Source organism: Pituophis catenifer, unplaced genomic scaffold (assembly GCF_029215685.1).
Source record: "Pituophis catenifer annectens isolate HBS135680 unplaced genomic scaffold, rPitCat1.0.hap2 SCAF_3, whole genome shotgun sequence".
In the NCBI taxonomy this organism is placed as follows: domain Eukaryota; kingdom Metazoa; phylum Chordata; class Lepidosauria; order Squamata; family Colubridae; genus Pituophis; species Pituophis catenifer.
In genome coordinates this window covers 168,168,517-168,188,091 of record NW_027256883.1, presented here as the reverse complement: position 1 = coordinate 168,188,091, position 19,575 = coordinate 168,168,517, and the positions used below count along the sequence as shown (strand labels likewise).

The following is a 19,575-nucleotide window of genomic DNA, read 5'->3' as shown; positions in this document are numbered from 1 at the left end:
TTATTTCTTTTGATGGACCACCAACTGGCCTGGCCTCTCCACATCTTCTGATCTTGCACTATTTCTTTGAGTTTTTCTATGCTCTGATTGGTGTCACTTTGATAGTGTCCAACCACTGTGTTCTTTGATCGCCTGGTTTCCTTTTACCACTAACTCTTCCAAACATAATTGCTTTCTCCAGTGAATTCCCCCGCATCTCATGAATGGCATGACATTCTTATTGCAGGAAATGAGATAGTGTGGCCAGAGACAAGAGAAGGGCAAAGTTGAGAAATGGATGAATTTGTAGTCTGGTGATCCCAAACTTTCATCTGTAGTTAAAGGCTTCAGGTAATAACAGACAATGGGATGATCTCTTCCTGAGATGAGAAGAAGTGTTGACAATCTATAAACAATATTATGTTATAAATTAGATGTTTGCATAGTCTGATTTAAAAGACGAAAACTTCCTGAGTCTCCCCACTCCCACTATCAACTGCATTATAGTATAATGTTCTACTCACTCTCCTATGGCTTTGTTATGGGTGGCTGAATCCAGGGATGACCAACTTTTTTACCCAGGCTAATATATTTTGCATTTCTTTATTTCAGCTGCCAAGGATGACAGAGAAAGGATGCTACTAACACAGTGAGTTCACTAGTGTGTGTGTGGTTTGAAGTTTCACATTTAAAAGAAATGAGTTTGATTTTTTAATGATAAAAATACCATTAATTTTTTTTTATAAATGGTAAAAATTACTATATTTTCTTTATTTGTAAAAATTACTGTACCATGGATAATTGCCATTGTGATGCTGGGTTTTGGATTATTCAGGGTGTTCCCAAAATAGGGTATGGATTCTTCTTACTTATTCCAGTTGTATTTCAGAATGGATCTTCCCTGAAATAAATGTAACCTTTCCATTTAGAAGATTACAACATGGAATTGTTGGGCTGCTGATATGCTGTAGACAGGCCTTGGATGGAAACAATATAGATTACATACAGTATCTGATTTCAGTGTGACCATGTATTTTTCCATTTTAAATTCAGACCTATAAGCAAAAAGTTTCCTTCAGCCTACCTTTCATAACACACATCAAAATTATTGTCACATGTACAAGTGGAAATATTTTAATTAAGGGAACTGAAGACCTGATGATAAGAACTAGTACCAATCTCTGCTTTAGAACATTATTTAAACAGCATTTACTTACTTTACTGATAAAATAAGTTTACATGAGATAAATTTCTACATGTTTTTGAGAAACATGTAAATATGATCCATTGATAAGGACTCCCATATGACTTTGTGGAATATGTTCATGAAAAAAATGCCCCGACTCAGGGTATAAAAGAAAGGAACCTAGCATAGCCATTTTTACCCAGTGTTCCAGGTCCTTGCAGGAGCTAAAAAATTCAAGTTAGCAACTGCCTTTGGGAAAAGAGGACCATGAAGTGGCTAATTCTGGCTCTAGTATGCCTTCACCTCAGTGAGGCTATTATCAAGTGAGTATAGCATAATTATATAATAGCTTCAATTGCCTTTTAGCTTCAGTTGCTCTCTTAATAAAAAATCTGTTTCAGTTTCTCTCTCTCTCTCTCTCTCTCTCCTAATTGTTTTCTTTCTTAAATGATGTCTGCTTACTTAGCTCCAAAAAAGGTTTGGATTTGTGGAAGTCTCTGGGGACAGTAGGCATGACACTTGATGTACCTGCCTTTGAAGACCATCTGATGGGAAACTCATGGACTTTCTTCAGCAGTGGGTTGGCCACTGCTGGACTAAATGAGTCAGGGGTTTGATCCAGCATTTATTATGTTTATGCTCTTAAGCTCATTGCATTTCTGTATTAGATGGATGTCCTTTTTCTAAAATATTCAGAAATTTTAATGCCTTTTGGGCATAGTTTCTAGAACAATATATGCTTTTACACTTTTTATGCCTTTAGGTATGCTATCTTGCTGTACACTACTTTTATTTTTTCATAGCATTTTTGCTGAAGGACTGCATCCCCAAATTCAGAAGCGTCTATGCTGAAGAATAACTGGATTTACTTTATGTTTTGGCTCAAAATTAGACAATTAGGTAACATTTTCTTAGTGATGTAGGACTACAGCTAAAGATATATACACTAGGATAAGTCATTACAACTCCTAGGAGACCCTCAGATGCATTGTTAAAATTAGGTGTAACCACCATTCTGTGCAGCTTTTATGATAAAAAACACCTCTGTTTCCTATGTGGATATTTTCAGGATGATGTAATACATTTTTTGTGTTGCATTAGGCAGATAATTCAGAAAACAGAATAACAGAGTTGGAAGGAACTTTGGAGGTCTTCTAGTCCAACCCTCTGCTTAGGCAGGAAACCCTACACCACTTCAGACAAATTCATCCCATTCCATCTTCTCTCTGCAAAAATAGTGAATGAGATTCTTCTTCTTTTTTTTTTTTGCATTTAGTTAACTGGAATTATGCAGGTACAGCCTCGGCTTCCATCACTTGATAGCAATAGCACACTTATATACTGCTTCACAGTATTTTATAGCCCTCTCTAAGTGGTTTACAGAGTCAGCATATTGCTCCCAATAATCTGGGTCCTCATTTTACCAACCTCAGAAAGATGAAAGACTGAGTCCACCTTGAGCCTGGTGAGATTCGATCTGCCAAACTGCAGGCAGCTGGCAGTCAGCAGAAGTAGCCTGCAGTACTGCTTTCAAACCATTGTGCCACTGCAGCTCCTTGATAAAATAGACAACATTAGATAACATCTTGTTATTATTCAAATTTGTAACCCTGTTGTAGAACAGTAGAGTTGAAAGGGGGACATTGGAGTTCTTCAGTTTGATTTCCTAAAACTGAAGAGCTCAATGAAAAAAAAATTTAACCCCCGAAAGAATGAAACAGAAATTAGCATTACTAATTAAGTGATATTGAGTTCAGTCCAGGTAAACTCTTAGACCACCTACAAAATCTCAATGAAAAAAATTCAATGTGAGAAGTGTCTAGAGCTGCCAGTTTGATTCTCTGCTTAACTGCTTACCTCACACAGAATCCCCTTAAAAAGATTCAAGTCCATAAGGCAAGTGATGGAGGAAAAAGGTGTCGATGGACCACTCCTACACAAGTATTATGATCCAGCCAGCAAATATATCAATAATTTAGCCATTGGTGAGGAGCCCCTTGCTAACTACATGGATGTGAGTATCTGGTTAGTTAAAAGTAAACAATCACAATTATGTCAAGATGAAAACTAGACAGGAAGAGTTTACATTAGTTGAGAAAATCATACGTCCAATTGCAATTGTGTTATAATTTGGAAATCTGGATAACTAACATCAAACACAGTTACATGTACCCAATTAACCATGAAGCAGGTATGAAAACCTAATTAAATTGTAAGTGTACTTATGTGGCTGTACAGTACCTACTTTAAAAAAAAAACTTACGAATCAGTTGGAATTCTAAAGCCATGTTTCTGAAATTTTTATGTTGCAATATTTTCAGGATCAGACTCAATAAAGATAATAGAAGTTAGAGATTTAAATATATTTTTCTTTAATCATAATAGGCATTCTATATTCGCTGAATATTCAAGATAGAAGCAAGTAAAATGGGGAGGATGGCTCCTTATATATACAAGGGGTGGAGCCAGGAATGGGAGTGGTAAATTATGAATACATTAAAGTCCAAAGAATAAGTTAACCCCTGATGTTCCATATATACATTATTTACACATTAGAGAATAAGGCATTTACATCTGACAAATCCCCCTCTAAATGCCGGTTCGTTATACAACACCAGTTACATTCAGATTCAGGACAATATAATACATATAATTTAGAAGTTAAATATTTGTGTTGTTTAGAAGGTAAGGGTTTTGTTAATATGTCAGCTAATTGTTCAGAAGTATCACAATGTATTGCTTTGATGAATCCGTCTTGAGATAGTTGTCTCACGTGCTTAAATTTTATATCAATATGCCTGGACCTTTGTCCAATTGCATCGGATCTAGATATTTCAATGGCCGCTTTATTGTCTTCATGCATAATAAATGGTAAAGTAGGTTTCTTCCAAACATCTGTGATCAAATCATTGAACCATACAAGGTTATTTGCAGCTTTAGACAAGCAAACATATTCCGCTTCTGTGGTAGAAGTGGCTACCAGTTCTTGTTTACCAGTATACCAGTAAACTGGACAATCGTTCAATAGAAAAACATAACCAGAGGTACTCTTTCTGCATGATGTATCACCAGCCCAATCTGCATCAGCATAACAAGTAATTTTTGGTTCTTTATCATTATTGGGTTCCAATATTAAACAAAAATCTAATGTACTTTTCAGATATCTTAAAATTCTTTTGACAGCTTCCCAATGATACAAGGTTGGTCTGCTAACATATCTTGACAATAAATTGAGAGGTAATGCAATATCTGGCCTAGTCCAATTAGATATATAAAGGAGTGAACCTATAACTGATCTGTAAAATGTGTTGTCTTTAAACTCAGGGGAAGATTCATCAATGTTTCTGAGAAAATCAGTTTGCATAGGTGTGTCACATGTTTTGGCATTATTTAAGTTACATTTGTTTAGGAGTTCAATGATTTTATCTTTCTGAGTAAGTTTGAATCCCCTTTTTGTTTTGTTAATTTGTACACCAAGGTATTTGTTCACTCTACCTAGTGATTTTAATGAGAAGTGTTCGTTTAACTTATTTACAAAGATTTCCCTGCTCTCTTTATGCTTTCCAATATATAAAATATCATCAACATAAATTAATACAAATTCAATATGATCATTACTCTTTTTTACAAAGAAACAGTTATCAGCAGTGGTGGCGTTGAAATCCATGGTCTTAAGTACTTTTACCAAACAATCGTACCATCTTTTGCCAGATTGCTTCAATCCGTACAGACTCTTATTTAATAACCAAATTTCGTTCTTATTAGTGTATTGACTGTGTGGTGCTCTTACATATATTTCCTTATCTAATTTTGCGTGTAAGTATGCAGTCTGTATGTCATATTGAAACACGTCCAGATTGAGTGCAGATGCTACTACAAGAGCTGTTTTGACACTCTCTGTTCTCACTGTTGGTGAATATGTGTCAGTATAGTCTTCTGGATATTTTTGTGCATAACCTTGTGCAACTAGTCTGGCCTTGTATAAGGTATTACCTCCTTCTAAATTCTTAATTTTATAAATCCACCTGGTACCTATAATTGTTTTATCCTTAGGTGCGATCGCAGGTGTGAATACATTTAATCCTTGTAAACTTTCCATCTCTTTTTCCATAGCTAGTTCCCATTTTTCTCTTTCTTCACGGGGAAGTTTCAATACTTCCTCATATGTATTAGGTGTTATTTGTTCTTCATCCATATGCATTATGTAATCTTTGTATTTATTTGGTATTTGGTTTCTATTGTTTCTAATATTTCTTTCAGGTTTGCTATGGTTGTCATGCAAATATCTAGCTTCCTTTTTTGTTAATGTGTCTGTCTTTATTTTATGCTGACTATTTGTCCAAGTTTTGGTTTTGTTCTTACTTTTGTTAATACTTTGATTTTCTGTTGTTCCTTCCTCGCAAGATATATTATCTTTGCTTTTATTAGGAAATATTTCATTAAGGTGCAATTTAGACCAATTGGCCTGCTCATGGAACACAGCTGTTCTGGATACTATAAATTTGTTATTATTATCAATGAATCTGTACCCTTTGGTTCCAGTTTCGTATCCCATGAATCTTAATCTCCTGGATACGTTTTCTCCCTTTCTCCTCAATTGTTTAGGTATGTGTACGTCTGCAGTAACTCCAAATATGTGCATGTGTGCTAATTTGGGTTTTCTATTGTACATCACCTCATATGGTGTCTTATTCACAATACTGGACCATGTCCTATTTTGAGTGTAATTTGAATAATGTAAGGCCTCTGACCAAAATTGTTTGCCTAAACCAGCATCCTCTAATGTGCATCTAATCATGGTTTGTAGTGTGGAATTCTTTCTCTCTGCAATCCCATTTTGAAATGCAGAAAATGGATTGGACGTGAAATGTAGCATCCCTCTATCCTTTAACCATTGGGAGAATTCTTTAGACATGAATTCACATCCCCTATCTGTCATAATTTGTTTTATTTTGATATTATGTTGTGTTTCTATGCGTTTGTAGAATTCCTTAAATTTCTGAAAGGTTTCATCCTTGTGCTTTAATGTGTAAACAAAACCATAGCGACTGTAATCATCCACTATTGTTAGGAAGTAACGTTTTCTATAGGTAATTGATGGAGTTAATGGACCAACTAAGTCCATATGTACCAAATCAAAAATATTGTTGGTTGATCTGTTAGATTTTTTTGGTCTGGGACTGGTTTTTAGTTTGGTGGATTTACATACTGAGCATTCCAAATAATTTTCACAATTTTTTATTTTGACACCTTCTGCGTGTTCAGTCATTTTTTGTACTACAGGAAAGCTTGCATGTCCTAACTTCCTATGTAAGATGTGAGCACACTCATCATGAATTGGTTTACCTATTTTTGGTTTCTTCTCATTGTGTGTATTTTTGTTATCATGAGTTATTTTACATTCATCATTGTCACTGTTACTGACATTTTCATCATCTGCTTCAATACAATCTTCCATATTTGAATCAATGTTATGTAACCATCTTTCTTTGGTTATCAGATAGGGTAGACCCCCTTTTATCATCACAGTGCCTACATTTGTTTTGTTCTTTTCTATAGTTGCTTTCCCCTTTGAGAAAACTATATTGATGTCAGATTCTCTGCTTAGTTTTATAGCACTCAGTATGTTGTGAGGTATTTCTGGGATTAATAATACTCCCTCTATTTTCCCTAAACCAGGCAAGGTCACATTTCCTCTGCCTAATACTTGAACCTTTTCTTGATTAGCTACCTTTATCACAAACTTATCTTCTGTAAATGAAGATAATATACTTTTGTTGTTAGTGGTGTGATTTGTTGCACCAGAATCAATAAGCCAATTATTGTTCTCATCTTGTTGTGTTCTGATGCTGTCTTGTTTATTTAGCCCATTTAGTGACCCAGATTTTCTCTCTTTTGAATTTTCTCTACCCCCTCTACTTTCTCTGTAATTTGGTGGACTTCTATATTTGTGTCTATCTGTGGAAGATTGTCTGTAATTGTATTTGCTCCTATATTCTGGCCTATGTCTCTCCCTTGGGACTTTGGGACAGTCTCTTCTACTGTGTTCCCTGGATCCACAATTGTGGCATCTAAAGGCCTCATTATATTTATCTTGAAAGATTACTTTCCTAAAGGATTTGTGTTCTGTTTGGTTACTGGAACGATTTTTTCTTGAATTGTCTTCTGCTATCAATTTGTTAGATAGACTTTCTATTGATAAATATCCCAAATTAATGGTATCTAAGTGTGACATAAAGCTATCCCATGATGGATCAAGTGAATTGATAATAACACTTTTCATTGTTTGATCTGAAATCACTTCCCCCCTCAATTGCAGCTCAGCTCTTATTTTGTTTAGATTTATCAAATGCTCACTTATAGAAACCCCTGGTTTCACTCTAGAAGAAAAGAAATCCTTAGACATTCTTGTGGTTGTGGCTACGCTATCGCTGTGAAATAGATTAAACATGCATTGAATTATTTCTGATACAGTTAGGTTTGGTTTGATGCTATGATACATTGCAGGAGACACGCTAGAAATTATTATGAAAAATGCTCTATGATGTAAACAATCTATTTTTAAAGTCCAAGGTCTTCTTGGAGGACTAGTTATAAAGAATAGTAAATTTTCTTTCATAAAAATAACCTGAAGCTGTTGGTACCACTCTTGTAAATTAATGCCATCAACTCTAAGTTTTGGGAAGTCACTGGGTAAATTCCCCACATTATTTTGTCCATTACTTACAACCTGAGGCAGTCCGTGGTCTCTCAAGTGCAGGAAATTACAGAACGGCATTGGGATGCTTGTAACGAGTCTGCGCGGTTCTCTGGCCAGTTCAAGTCTTTCGGGGCTGTCTACGTAGTTTTGCACATGCGCGTTGCTCATTTCTTCTTTGGCGCCGTTGTGGAAGGTTCTCTCCATTTCAGCTCTCTCGATCCGCTCCTCTTCAGATGAGTCGGTCTCTGGCTCGGTTTTTGGGGCTTTGGTGATGGCGACGGTTCTTCTCTTTCTCTTGTGTGCGCTGGCACTCGATTCTGTCTGCGGTGTATGACGGAATCGGCATGGCTCTCTGGGCTCGGGTGTCGTCGTTTTCGAAGTCAGGATGGGAGCGTGCAGGTCTTGAGTTGTCGGTTTGATTTCTTGCTTCTTTGTTGATGTCTTGGAAATTTTCAATCTTGGCCCAAAAGCAGCAAAAAGCGTTTTCATTGCTGACTTTACTTGAGACTTTGTTAAATCGTCTTCACTTTCTGATTTTGGTTCATCTGAAGAGTTTGAGACTTCTTTTTCACTTTCTTCGTCTGATAGCGTTTTTCGCGCCAGAAATTTTGAACTGAGCGTTTTGATTGGCTCTGCTTCATTCTCTTTTGAAGTTCGTTGAAACCAAGATGGCTGCCATTCAAAATTTCGCGCGATGTCACATCTTTTCTTTTTTACAACTATTTTCTCAGTAGTCATTTCACTCACAGTTTTTTGATCTTTGGGTTTTTCTTTAATGACGTTTTTCTCTCTCGCTGCTCCGCTGTTTCTCAGCATCTCCTGGAGGTCCGCGATGAGGCTCTCATCATTCTTTTGGCTTTTTAGTATTTTTAATATCTCTGACCTGAGTTCGTTATTTTCTATCTCGATTTCTTCCTGGTCGTTATTTTCACTCATCAGTTCTTCTTCTTCAGTGGTGTATTCTTCGGATTCTCTCGAAATCGCATTAGTGGATTCGTTGATCGTCTCTTGATCAGTTTCTATTTCTTTGCTGTAGGCCCTGGTGTTGGGCCTATCTTTCTTGGACATTTTTAATTACTTATTGAGTCAATTAACCATCCTCTGCTACCAGCTTGTTGCAATATTTTCAGGATCAGACTCAATAAAGATAATAGAAGTTAGAGATTTAAATATATTTTTCTTTAATCATAATAGGCATTCTATATTCGCTGAATATTCAAGATAGAAGCAAGTAAAATGGGGAGGATGGCTCCTTATATATACAAGGGGTGGAGCCAGGAATGGGAGTGGTAAATTATGAATACATTAAAGTCCAAAGAATAAGTTAACCCCTGATGTTCCATATATACATTATTTACACATTAGAGAATAAGGCATTTACATCTGACATTTTATTTCTTCTTTATTTTTGCCTATCGATATTCCTAAAATATATTGAACAATATGTTTTAAGTGTGTACAGAATGTTCTGTTGGATGTGTTAAGTCCTTACATTATCAACATTCAAGTGTGGAAGCCCTGAATGATGACATGTTTTCCTTTTTATAGATGAGCTATTATGGAGAGATCAGTATTGGAACTCCACCCCAGAACTTCATGGTTCTCTTTGACACTGGGTCATCCAATCTCTGGGTGTCATCCGTGTATTGCCAGAGTCCGCCTTGCGGTGAGTATTCTTTCTCGTTCATTTAAGAATAAAAAATACATTTTTTTTTTGTCCTTCACACCTATTTTATGCTGTTATTTAAACTGGTTTTGTTATTGATTCAAAAGTAAAACCTTCTCTCCCCGTCTCTCATTTCTATTACCAGAAAACCATCCATTATTTAATCCCAATGAGTCTTCTAGTTATTCCAGCAATGGACAAACTTTTTCTATACAGTATGGAAGTGGTAGTCTCACTGGGGTCTTTGGCTATGATACTGTAACAGTAAGTAGCAGTTCTCTCCAAGTGGAACGTATTTGTTTGACTTGATATTCCTAGCACAAGGCAATATTATTATTATACAATGGACAGTATTGGTTTGGTCAGTGACTAAAATCAAAAGGTTTATGATAGTTAGTAATGAGCTGAATCTTGAAAACATTCAAGCCTGCAAATACTTAAATCTCATAGACGTAGAAAGAGATTGGGGCATTTTCACTGGTCTCACCTTCTGGTGAAGTTTCATGGGGTTTACCTAATGTCATTATATGTCGCCAAGGCTTTGATGGATGAAGAAGGGAGACCTGCTAGCTGATTGATATGGATGGCACAAAGGGAACATCAAAAACACCTTCCAATCCTTTCCAAAGATCAGTGGATAGAGGCCTGGGCAACACAACACCTTCACTGTTGTGAGAGGGGAAGATTCTAGGAGCTGGTGATGGTACAGAGTAGGAATTCAATCAGTGTTAGCGCCCTGCTCTGAGATCCCCAAATAAGTTGCCTTCTCTGTTTTCCACATCCAAGTATCTATTTTGGTGCTCCAACTCCTCGTGAACACCCTTCTCATGACATTAGCTCTTCCAGTTGATTGCATATATATGAGTTGAACATTTGAAAATATAAGAAAGCTTCAATGAGGGTTCTCTTGTTGAATCTATCCATTTATATCAAAAAGGCTAACATTTTGAAAATCTTTTTAATATATTTCATGATCAACTGACCATGATGTTAGAACAGGTTTCCCATCCTCTAATACTCTGCCTAGTGAATTATTCCTCTATTACAACAAAATAGATTAGCTATCCATAATTTCAATTTTCTGAACTTTTGTTAGGCTATTGTGTGGTATATTTTTCCTATCTTCTGACTTGTCCTGTTCCTTTGTAGATCCAAGGCATCTCTATTACCAATCAAGAATTTGGCCTAAGTGAAACTGAGCCTGGCAGTGCTTTTCTGTATGCGAAATTTGATGGCATCCTGGGTTTGGCTTATCCCTCCCTTTCTTCTGGTGGTGCCACCACTGTAATGCAGGGAATGATCCAGGAGAATCTGATTGATGCTCCTGTTTTCAGCTTTTACCTGAGTCAGTGAGTATGAAGTCTTTTCTACCTTTCTTTTTTTAATTTGGCTGTTTCAGTTTACTACAATTATTGTTTCTCAATTGTCGTCTATACCTTGTATACAACTTACAACATATGTCAACAAGAATTATGGAGAACATTTCTGTGGTTGGAATTTTGAGATGGACAACTTAGATCGCAGGGCCTTTTTGACCTTTGGTTTCTCACATTACATATCTGTTTTAGAAAGCTATCCAGTGAAAGTTTCTGTAAAATACTTACAGTAGATTCTCTTTGGATTACAGATTTCAGATGCAAGAAAGCACTTCTTCACATTAATTTAAAAGGCAGACAGAGAGAGGGATGTTTTTGAAAATATCAACTTTACATTGCTACGTAGTACCAATACTAGGTAGGACTGAGGTAGAATGATTGTTCTAAAAACATCCTATCAGTTTATGGCAGGATAGAGATTTGAACACAGACACCTTTGGTAGTGATTACTAAAGTCTCAGCTGCTCTAAAGTATTACTGAGTCCTAGCCATGAAATGTTGCTCATGCCTTTCTTTTATAATTATAAGAAAAAATAGTTCTCCAGTTGCTTGATACATTTTTTCCTATTAAAATAGATTCTATTTTGACTATATTATTCTCAGGGTGCTTTAGGATTTCTTTAAAGTTTTAAAAATGGTTCTTGAAATTACTGGCATAAGATAGAGAGTACTATTTTTTACCTTATCATATTTGTCCTTTACTCTGTGCACCTTCTGATTTGCCAGATGATCTCACAGGACTCTTTAGCACTTTTCAGGATGGACACAGAGAAAGGAAAAGCCCTATTATCTGTCATCCTGGACAATAGATTTAAGGTATCAGAATCAGATCCCAGATTAGTATTTTGAAACGTTTCCTAACTATAAGAGCAGTTTGATAGTTAACCAAATACCCAGGGAGGTGCTGGGCTCCTCTTCAACAGATTTGTTATAGAAGATCATAGTGAGTGACTATTCACGACTGGTTTAAACCAATGTTTTTCCACACTTGGCAACTTTAAGGTGGGTGACTTCAGTTTCCAGCATGCTAGCTGAGGAATTCTGGGAAGTCTATCCAACAAAAATGGCCAAGTTTGAAAAAAACCTGGTTTAAACTGAATTCTATTCCAGATAGTGAGAATGGATTACTTAAATGGCCTCTTCTATTTCTGGAGGTGCATAATACTGTCCCTTAACACTAGGCAGCCCTTCAAGGAGGGTATTATTTCACAATGAAAAGGCCCTCACACACAGGTCCTTCAGTCAACTAAAAAGGAAACATTGGTATAAACCAGCAATATATCTTAATAAGATTGTCCTTCTGACTTTCTCCATTGATCTTTTTAGGCAGCCAAGCGTTCAGGATGGTGGTTCACTTGTATTCGGAGGTGTGGATTCCAGTCTCTACTCTGGTCAGATTAACTGGAGTCCAGTCACCCAAGAAGAGTATTGGCAAATTGCGATTGATGGGTAAGGCTGTTTTCAGTAGTAATATTTACCGAAGAGCCTGATGGAAAACCAACAGAAATTTAAGTCTTAGATGAGGAATAATCCCTTGGAGATGGGATTTTGAAATCTCTACATCAAAGGATACCTGTGGGGCCCCAGAACCACTCAGAATGTTGCAACTGGTAGTTTTTAATAGGACAGAAGGCAAAAGTATTAAATGGAGAGGTATCCAATTGAATGTAATAGCAACACTCCTCCACTCCTCTGCTTGCAACAAAATACCTTATGCCACCAGACTTGAAATTCTGGGCTTAGAAAACTTAGAACTATGCCGCCTTCGGTATGACCTAAGCGTAGCTCATAAAATTATCTGCTACAATGTCCTACCTGTCAAGACTACTTCAGCTTTAACCACAACAATACAAGAGCACATAATAGATACAAACTTAAAGTGAACTGCTCCAAACTCGATTGCAGAAAATATGACTTCAGCAACAGAGTGGTCAATGCCTGGAATGCACTACCTGACTCTGTGGTTTCATCCCAAAACCCCCCAAATTTTAATCTAAGACTGTCTACTGTTGACCTCACCCCATTCCTAAGAGGTCTGTAAGGGATGTGCATAAGAGGACCAGCGTGCCTACCTCCCTGTCCTAATGTTTCGTCTATTTGTATCTATTTTATGTATTCAATTCATGCTTATACTTATATATATTATCTAATACGTACTTGACAAAATAAATAAATAAAAATAAAATAAATAATAAATAATAGCACTTAGACTTATATACCATTTTACAATGTTTTACAACCCCCTCTAAGCGGTTTACAGAGTCAACATATTGCCCCCAACAATTTGGGTCCTCATTTTTACTCACCTTGGAAGGATGGAAGGCTGAGTCAACCTTGAGCCTGGTGAGATTTGAACCGCCAAATTGCAGTCAGCTGGCAGTCAGCAGAAGAGTCTCTGGCTTCCTACACCAAGACAACTCTGATTTTACTAGTAGCAGCTGGTCAGCAGTCGTCAATTATGTACTCTACAAATATGCCTTTCCAGTTTGCTTTTATTTCTGGGACAATAATCTTTTTTTTCCTCTTTGGAAACAAAAAACAAACAAACTCATGACTTTGGTGGTGCAGTGGCAAAACCAGGGCAAGAAAACAATCTGATTTTATATGGAAATAACCACAGCTACTCCCGTTTTGGTGATGCCACTGAATTTCTGTTGACTAAGTGTGGAAGAACAATATAACAGCAAGTATCTCTGGACTTTCTTTCTCTAGATTCCTGGTCAACAACCAGGAAACCAATTGGTGTAGCCAGGGGTGCCAGGCGATTGTGGATACCGGAACATCCCTACTCACTGTTCCTGGGCAGTTCTTTGGAAACCTGATGCAGAACATTGGAGCTCAGCAAAGCAACAATGGCCAGGTAGGGGAAAGCTGCTATATGCAGGGACAGGGAATATTGAGTATAACTGGCAATCCTAAATGTCAGCAAGAGACCTAGGATGCTCTTATTGTGGGTATGAAAATATATCCCAAATGAATCCAATATAAGATGATGGAAAAACCGACTCCCTTAATACTCATTTCATTTATCCAGGCAATGGGAATTGTGAGGTGGGGTGGGATGAGGGAGGTTGCCAGAAAATGTACAGCTATCTGGCAAGACCTACCTTACTGAAGTTGCTAATTCTTAGTTTAGCTTTTGTCAAACCAAATCAAACAAGATGCTAATGGAAGTTCAACTCCCATCCATCTGCCAGTATAGGGAAGAGTTGGCTTTTTTCTTAAGAAGGCTAAAGCAAGAAGTAGAATTTTCCCTTCTAATGCATCTTGATATTGAATTAAGCAAATGTGCTTGTAAAGGAAAGTAATTCAAAATAAGAAGGGGAGCAGGATGCTGTGTAAACTTACTTACTTATTTACTGTCTGGTTTATCCCATAGAATATTGTACTTACGGTTTTTCTACATTTTCTCTATATCTCCTTTCCTATTCTATAGTTTGTGGTTAACTGCAATAACATTGAGTACATGCCGACCATCACATTTGCCATCAATGGAGTTTATTACCCCCTGAGACCATCTGCCTATACCCTTCCGGTAGGTCATTCTCTTCAAGAGCTCTTTTCATGTTGGTCTTAGGTATCTGAAATTACCTTGTATCAGTCATTTACGACTGCTCTATAGAAAGGCATAGCACAGCTGGATTTCTTCATGACATTTCATTCTCTTCGCTGTCCCATGGAAAAGCAGAGAGCATGACTTTGAGATGCCCTCATGGGAAAGCTGAAGAAAGGAGCTAAAAAGGTTGGCAAGATACTACGGTATATAAAAAAAATATGGGAAACCAGAAGGTGCAGTATGGTGTAAAGTAGGGTGCCATTAAGAAAATAAATATTTGAGAGGCTTGGGTAATTGAAGCCAACGATTTGGTGGTCCATGTCTTGAAATTTAGATCACACTTTTCTTGTAGGGAATTGAGTAATTATGAACTGAGTAGGCCTAAAAATGTATTCTTTAAGATGCAGTTGCAGAATAGTTGATAGTTTTGTGGTTAAAAATCTAGACAGTTATATGTGATTTACAACTGTAGAGAGTTTGAATACTGAAAGTTGAACTTTGCTTTCTCAGGTTAACTGTCTCAGGTTATTTCTGATATTTTGCCTTAGCCCAAAAGTTTTAATGCAGTCTATGTCTTTTCCTCAACAGTATGATGGTGACTATTGCGAGATTGCCATCATGTCTACTTACCTGCCATCCCAGAATGGGCAACCTCTGTGGATCCTTGGTGATGTCTTCCTCAGGGCCTACTACTCCGTGTACGACTTGGGCAACAACCGGCTTGGCTTTGCAGCAGCAGCATAAACATATCCAACAGTCTTGTGCAGGGTTTTTCATCTGCAAAAATCTTCCACTAAAAGTGATAATAAATCAAAGTTGATTTCTTCCCCAAAGTAACTGGAAGCAAATAAAGAATGATTATGCAAATGACAGTCTTATGTGTGAAGTTTTACTTGGCCAACTGTGAGAGCATGGTACAGGAGAGATGGTTGGAAGAAACATGGCATCTCAATGTTTCCTTTGAACAACAGAATTCCTCTATTTATTTATTTTTTAAAACTATCCCTATTCCAGGAGTTAAAGAAAGACTATATAATATTTTCTTAATATTTCTTCTTACATCATCTTATAATTACGCCCTTTGTGTAGTTGCCTTGAATAGACATAACTGCAACCAAAGAGTTCCTTTTTAAATATAGAAATAAAATTAAATTTGGGTCTTAATTACTCCTTTAAATTCAATAAGAAAGAAGGAAAACCTATAGGGTAGCATTCTTTGTGGATCAAATCTGGAGAGTACATACTGAACTGTCAGATGTAAATGCCTTATTCTCTAATGTGTAAATAGTATATGAACGGGGTATCAGGGGTTAATTTATTCTTCACTTCTTAATGTATTCATAATTCACCACTCCCATACCTAGCTCCACCCATTGTATATATAAGGAGCTGTTTGCACCCTTTTCCCTGCTTCTATCTGTGAATATTCAGTGAATATAGAATGCCTAATGTAAATAAAAGGAGATATATTTAAACCTTTAACTCTTACTAAATTTATTGAGTCTGATCCTGAAAATATTGCAACAAGCTGGTAGCAGAGGATGGTTAATTGACTCAATAAAAACTTAAAAATGTCTAAGAAAGATAGGCCCAACACCAGGGCATACAGCAAAGAAATGGAAACAGAACAAGAAATAATCAACGAATCCACAAACGCGATTTCGAGAGAATCCGAAGAATACACCACTGAAGACGAAGAAATAATAGATGAAAATGATGACCAGGAGGAAATCGAAATAGAGAATAACGAACTCAGGTCAGAGATATTAAAACTATTAAAGAGCCAGAAGAATGATGAAAGCCTCATCGCGAACCTCCAAGATATGCTGAAGAACAGCGGAGCAGCGAGAGAGAAGCACATCACTAATGAAAAATCAAAAGACCCAAAAATAGTGAGTGATATGACTGCAGAAAAAATTATTGTGAAGAAGAAAAACGGTGATCCCGCGCGAAATTTTGAATGGCAGCCATCTTGGTTTCAACAGACCTCCAGGGTGAGCGAAGCAGAGCCAATCAGAAAAATCAATTCAAAATTTCTGGCGCGAAAAACATTATCAGACAACGAAAACGAAAAAGAAGATTCAAACACCTCAGAAGAATCAGAATCAGAAAGTGAAGGTGATTCAACAAACAAACAAATAAAATCAGCAATGAAAACACTTTTTGCTGCATTTGGGCCAAAACTAAAAATTACTAAAAAGCTAACGAAGAAGCGAGCGAGCAAGCCAATGCCTCAAGACCTGCCCGCTCCCATCCTGACTATGAGAGCGCCGACGCCCGAACCCAGAGAGCCCTGCCGATACCGCCCCATGCCACAGACCGAAGCAAGCACCAACGCCCTCAAAAGAAGAGGAAGAGCAGCCGCCATCGTCAGGACTCCCAAAATCAAGCCAGAGACCGATTCGTCAGAGGAGGAGCAGAACGAGCGAGCCGCAACGAGGAGAACCTCTCACGACGACTCCAGGGAAGAAATGAACAACGCGCATGCGCAAGACTACGCAGACGGTCCGGGAAGACATGAATTGACGAGGAGACCGTGCAGGCTCGTTGCGAGCATCCCCACGCCGTTTTGTAACTTTCTGCATTTACGAGACCACGGACTACCTCAGGTTGTAAGTAATGGACCTAATAATGTCGGAAATTTACCCAGTGACTTCCCAAAGCTAAGGATAGATGGCATTAATTTGCAAGAATGGTATCAGCAGCTCCAGGTTGTCTTTATGAAGGAAAACTTACTGTTTTTTATCACTAGTCCCCCAAAAAGACCTTGGACTCTAAAAATAGACTGTTTACACCATAGAGCATTTTTCTTATTAATATCTAGTGTGTCTCCTGCAATGTATCACAGCATTAAGCAAAATCTGACTGTTTCAGAAATTATTCAATGCATGTTCAATTTGTTTCACAGTGACAGTGTAGCTACCACCACAAGGATGTCTAAAGATTTCTTTTCATCTAGGATAAAACCAGGGGTTTCCATAAGTGAGCATTTAATATCTTTAAACAAAATAAGAGCTGAGCTGCATTTAAGGGGGGAGGTGATTTCAGACCAAACAATGAAAAGTGTTATTATCAACTCACTTGATCCATCATGGGACAATTATATGTCACATTTAGACACAATCAATCTAGGATACTTATCCATAGAAAGTCTATCCAATAAATTAATAGCAGAAGACAATTCAAGAAGGAATCGTTCTAATAATCACATAGAACACAAACCATATAGGAAAGTAGCTTTCCAAGAAAAATATAATGAAACATTTAAATGTCACAACTGTGGATCCAGGGAACACAATAGAAGAGATTGCCCCAAAATTTCAAAAGAAAGACATAGGTCAGAATATAGAAACAAATACAATTATAGACAGTCTTCCATGGATAGACATAGATATAGAAGCCCACCAAATTACAAAGATAATAGAGGGGGCAGAGATAATTCAAAGGATAGAAAATCTGGTTCACTGAATGGATTAAATAAACAAGACAACACTAACACACAGCAGAATGAGAACAATAATTGGCTTATTGATTCTGGAGCAACTAATCACACCACTAATAACAAAGATATATTGTCTTCATTTGTAGAAGATAAATTTGTAATAAAGGTAGCTAACCAAGAAAAGGTTCAAGTATTAGGTAGAGGGAATGTAACCTTGCCTGGTCTAGGAAAAATAGAAGGGGTATTGCTAATACCTGAAATACCTCATAACATACTAAGTGCCATAAAACTAAGTAGAGATTCTGATATTAACATTGTTTTTTCTAAAGGAAAAGCGACTTTGGAGAAAAATAAAATAGATATAGGCACTGTAATGATTAAAGGAGGCCTACCTTATCTAATAACAAAGGAAAAATGGTTGCACAACATTGATTCAAATATGGAAGATTGTATTGAAGTAGATGATGGGAACATTAGCAACAGTGACAATGATGAATGTAAAATATCTCATGATCACAAAGATGCACACAATGAAAAAAAACCAAAAATAGGTAAGCCAATTCATGATGAGTGTGCTCACATCTTACATAGGAAGTTAGGACATGCCAGTTTTCCTGTAGTACAAAAAATGACTGAACACGCAGAAGGTGTTAAAATAAAAAATTGTGAAAACTATTTGGAATGCTCAGTATGTAAATCTACAAAACTAAAAACTAGCCCCAGACCAAGAAAATCTACTAGATCAACCAACAAAATTTTTGATTTAGTACACATGGACTTAGTTGGTCCACTAACTCCATCAATCACTTATAGAAAACGTTACTTCTTGACCATAGTAGACGATTATAGCCGCTATGGATTTGTTTATACATTAAAACACAAAGATGAAACCTTTCAAAAATTTAAAGAATTTTATAAACGCATAGAAACACAACACAATATCAAAATAAAACAAATCATGACAGATAGGGGATGTGAATTCATGTCTAAAGAATTCTCCCAATGGTTAAAGGACAAAGGAATGTTACATTACACGTCTAGTCCATTTTCTGCGTTCCAGAACGGGATTGTAGAGAGGAAGAACTCAACATTACAAACCATGATTAGATGCACATTGGAAGATGCTGGCTTAAGCAAACAATTCTGGTCAGAAGCCTTACATTATTCCAATTACACACAGAATAGAACCTGGTCCAGCATTGTAAATAAGACACCATATGAAGTAATGTATAATAAGAAACCAAAATTGGCACACATGCACATATTTGGAGTCACTGCAGACGTACACATACCTAAGCAACTAAGAAGAAAGGGAGAAAACGTGTCCAGAAGACTCAGATTTATGGGATATGAGACAGGCACTAAAGGGTACAGATTCATTGATAGTAATAACAAATTTATAGTCTCCAGAACAGCTGTGTTCCATGAACAGGCCAACTGGTCTAAAATACATCTTAATGAAATATTTCCAAGTAACAACAAAGATACAAAATCTCAAGAGAAAGGGACTATAGAAAAGCAAAATATCAACAAATATAAAAACAAAAACAAAACATGGACAAATAGCCAACACAAAATAAAGACAGACACACTAACAAAAAAGGAAGCAAGATATTTGCATGATAACAATAGTAAACCTGAAAAAACAATTAGAAACACCAGAAATCAGA

The 19,575-nt window shown here is 36.8% G+C and overlaps 1 protein-coding gene across 1 annotated transcript; it reads left to right on the top strand.

The window, feature by feature from the left end:
• Positions 1 to 1,381: 1,381 nt before the first annotated feature.
• LOC139314185 (gastricsin-like) lies at positions 1,382 to 15,223 on the top strand. Its single transcript, XM_070939739.1, has 9 exons — positions 1,382 to 1,488; positions 3,032 to 3,179; positions 9,414 to 9,531; positions 9,677 to 9,795; positions 10,681 to 10,880; positions 12,234 to 12,356; positions 13,620 to 13,767; positions 14,344 to 14,442; positions 15,052 to 15,223. Exons 1-9 carry the CDS (start codon positions 1,433 to 1,435, stop codon positions 15,205 to 15,207), a joined length of 1,167 nt encoding a protein of 388 aa, XP_070795840.1. The 5' UTR covers positions 1,382 to 1,432; the 3' UTR covers positions 15,208 to 15,223.
• Positions 15,224 to 19,575: the final 4,352 nt, after the last annotated feature.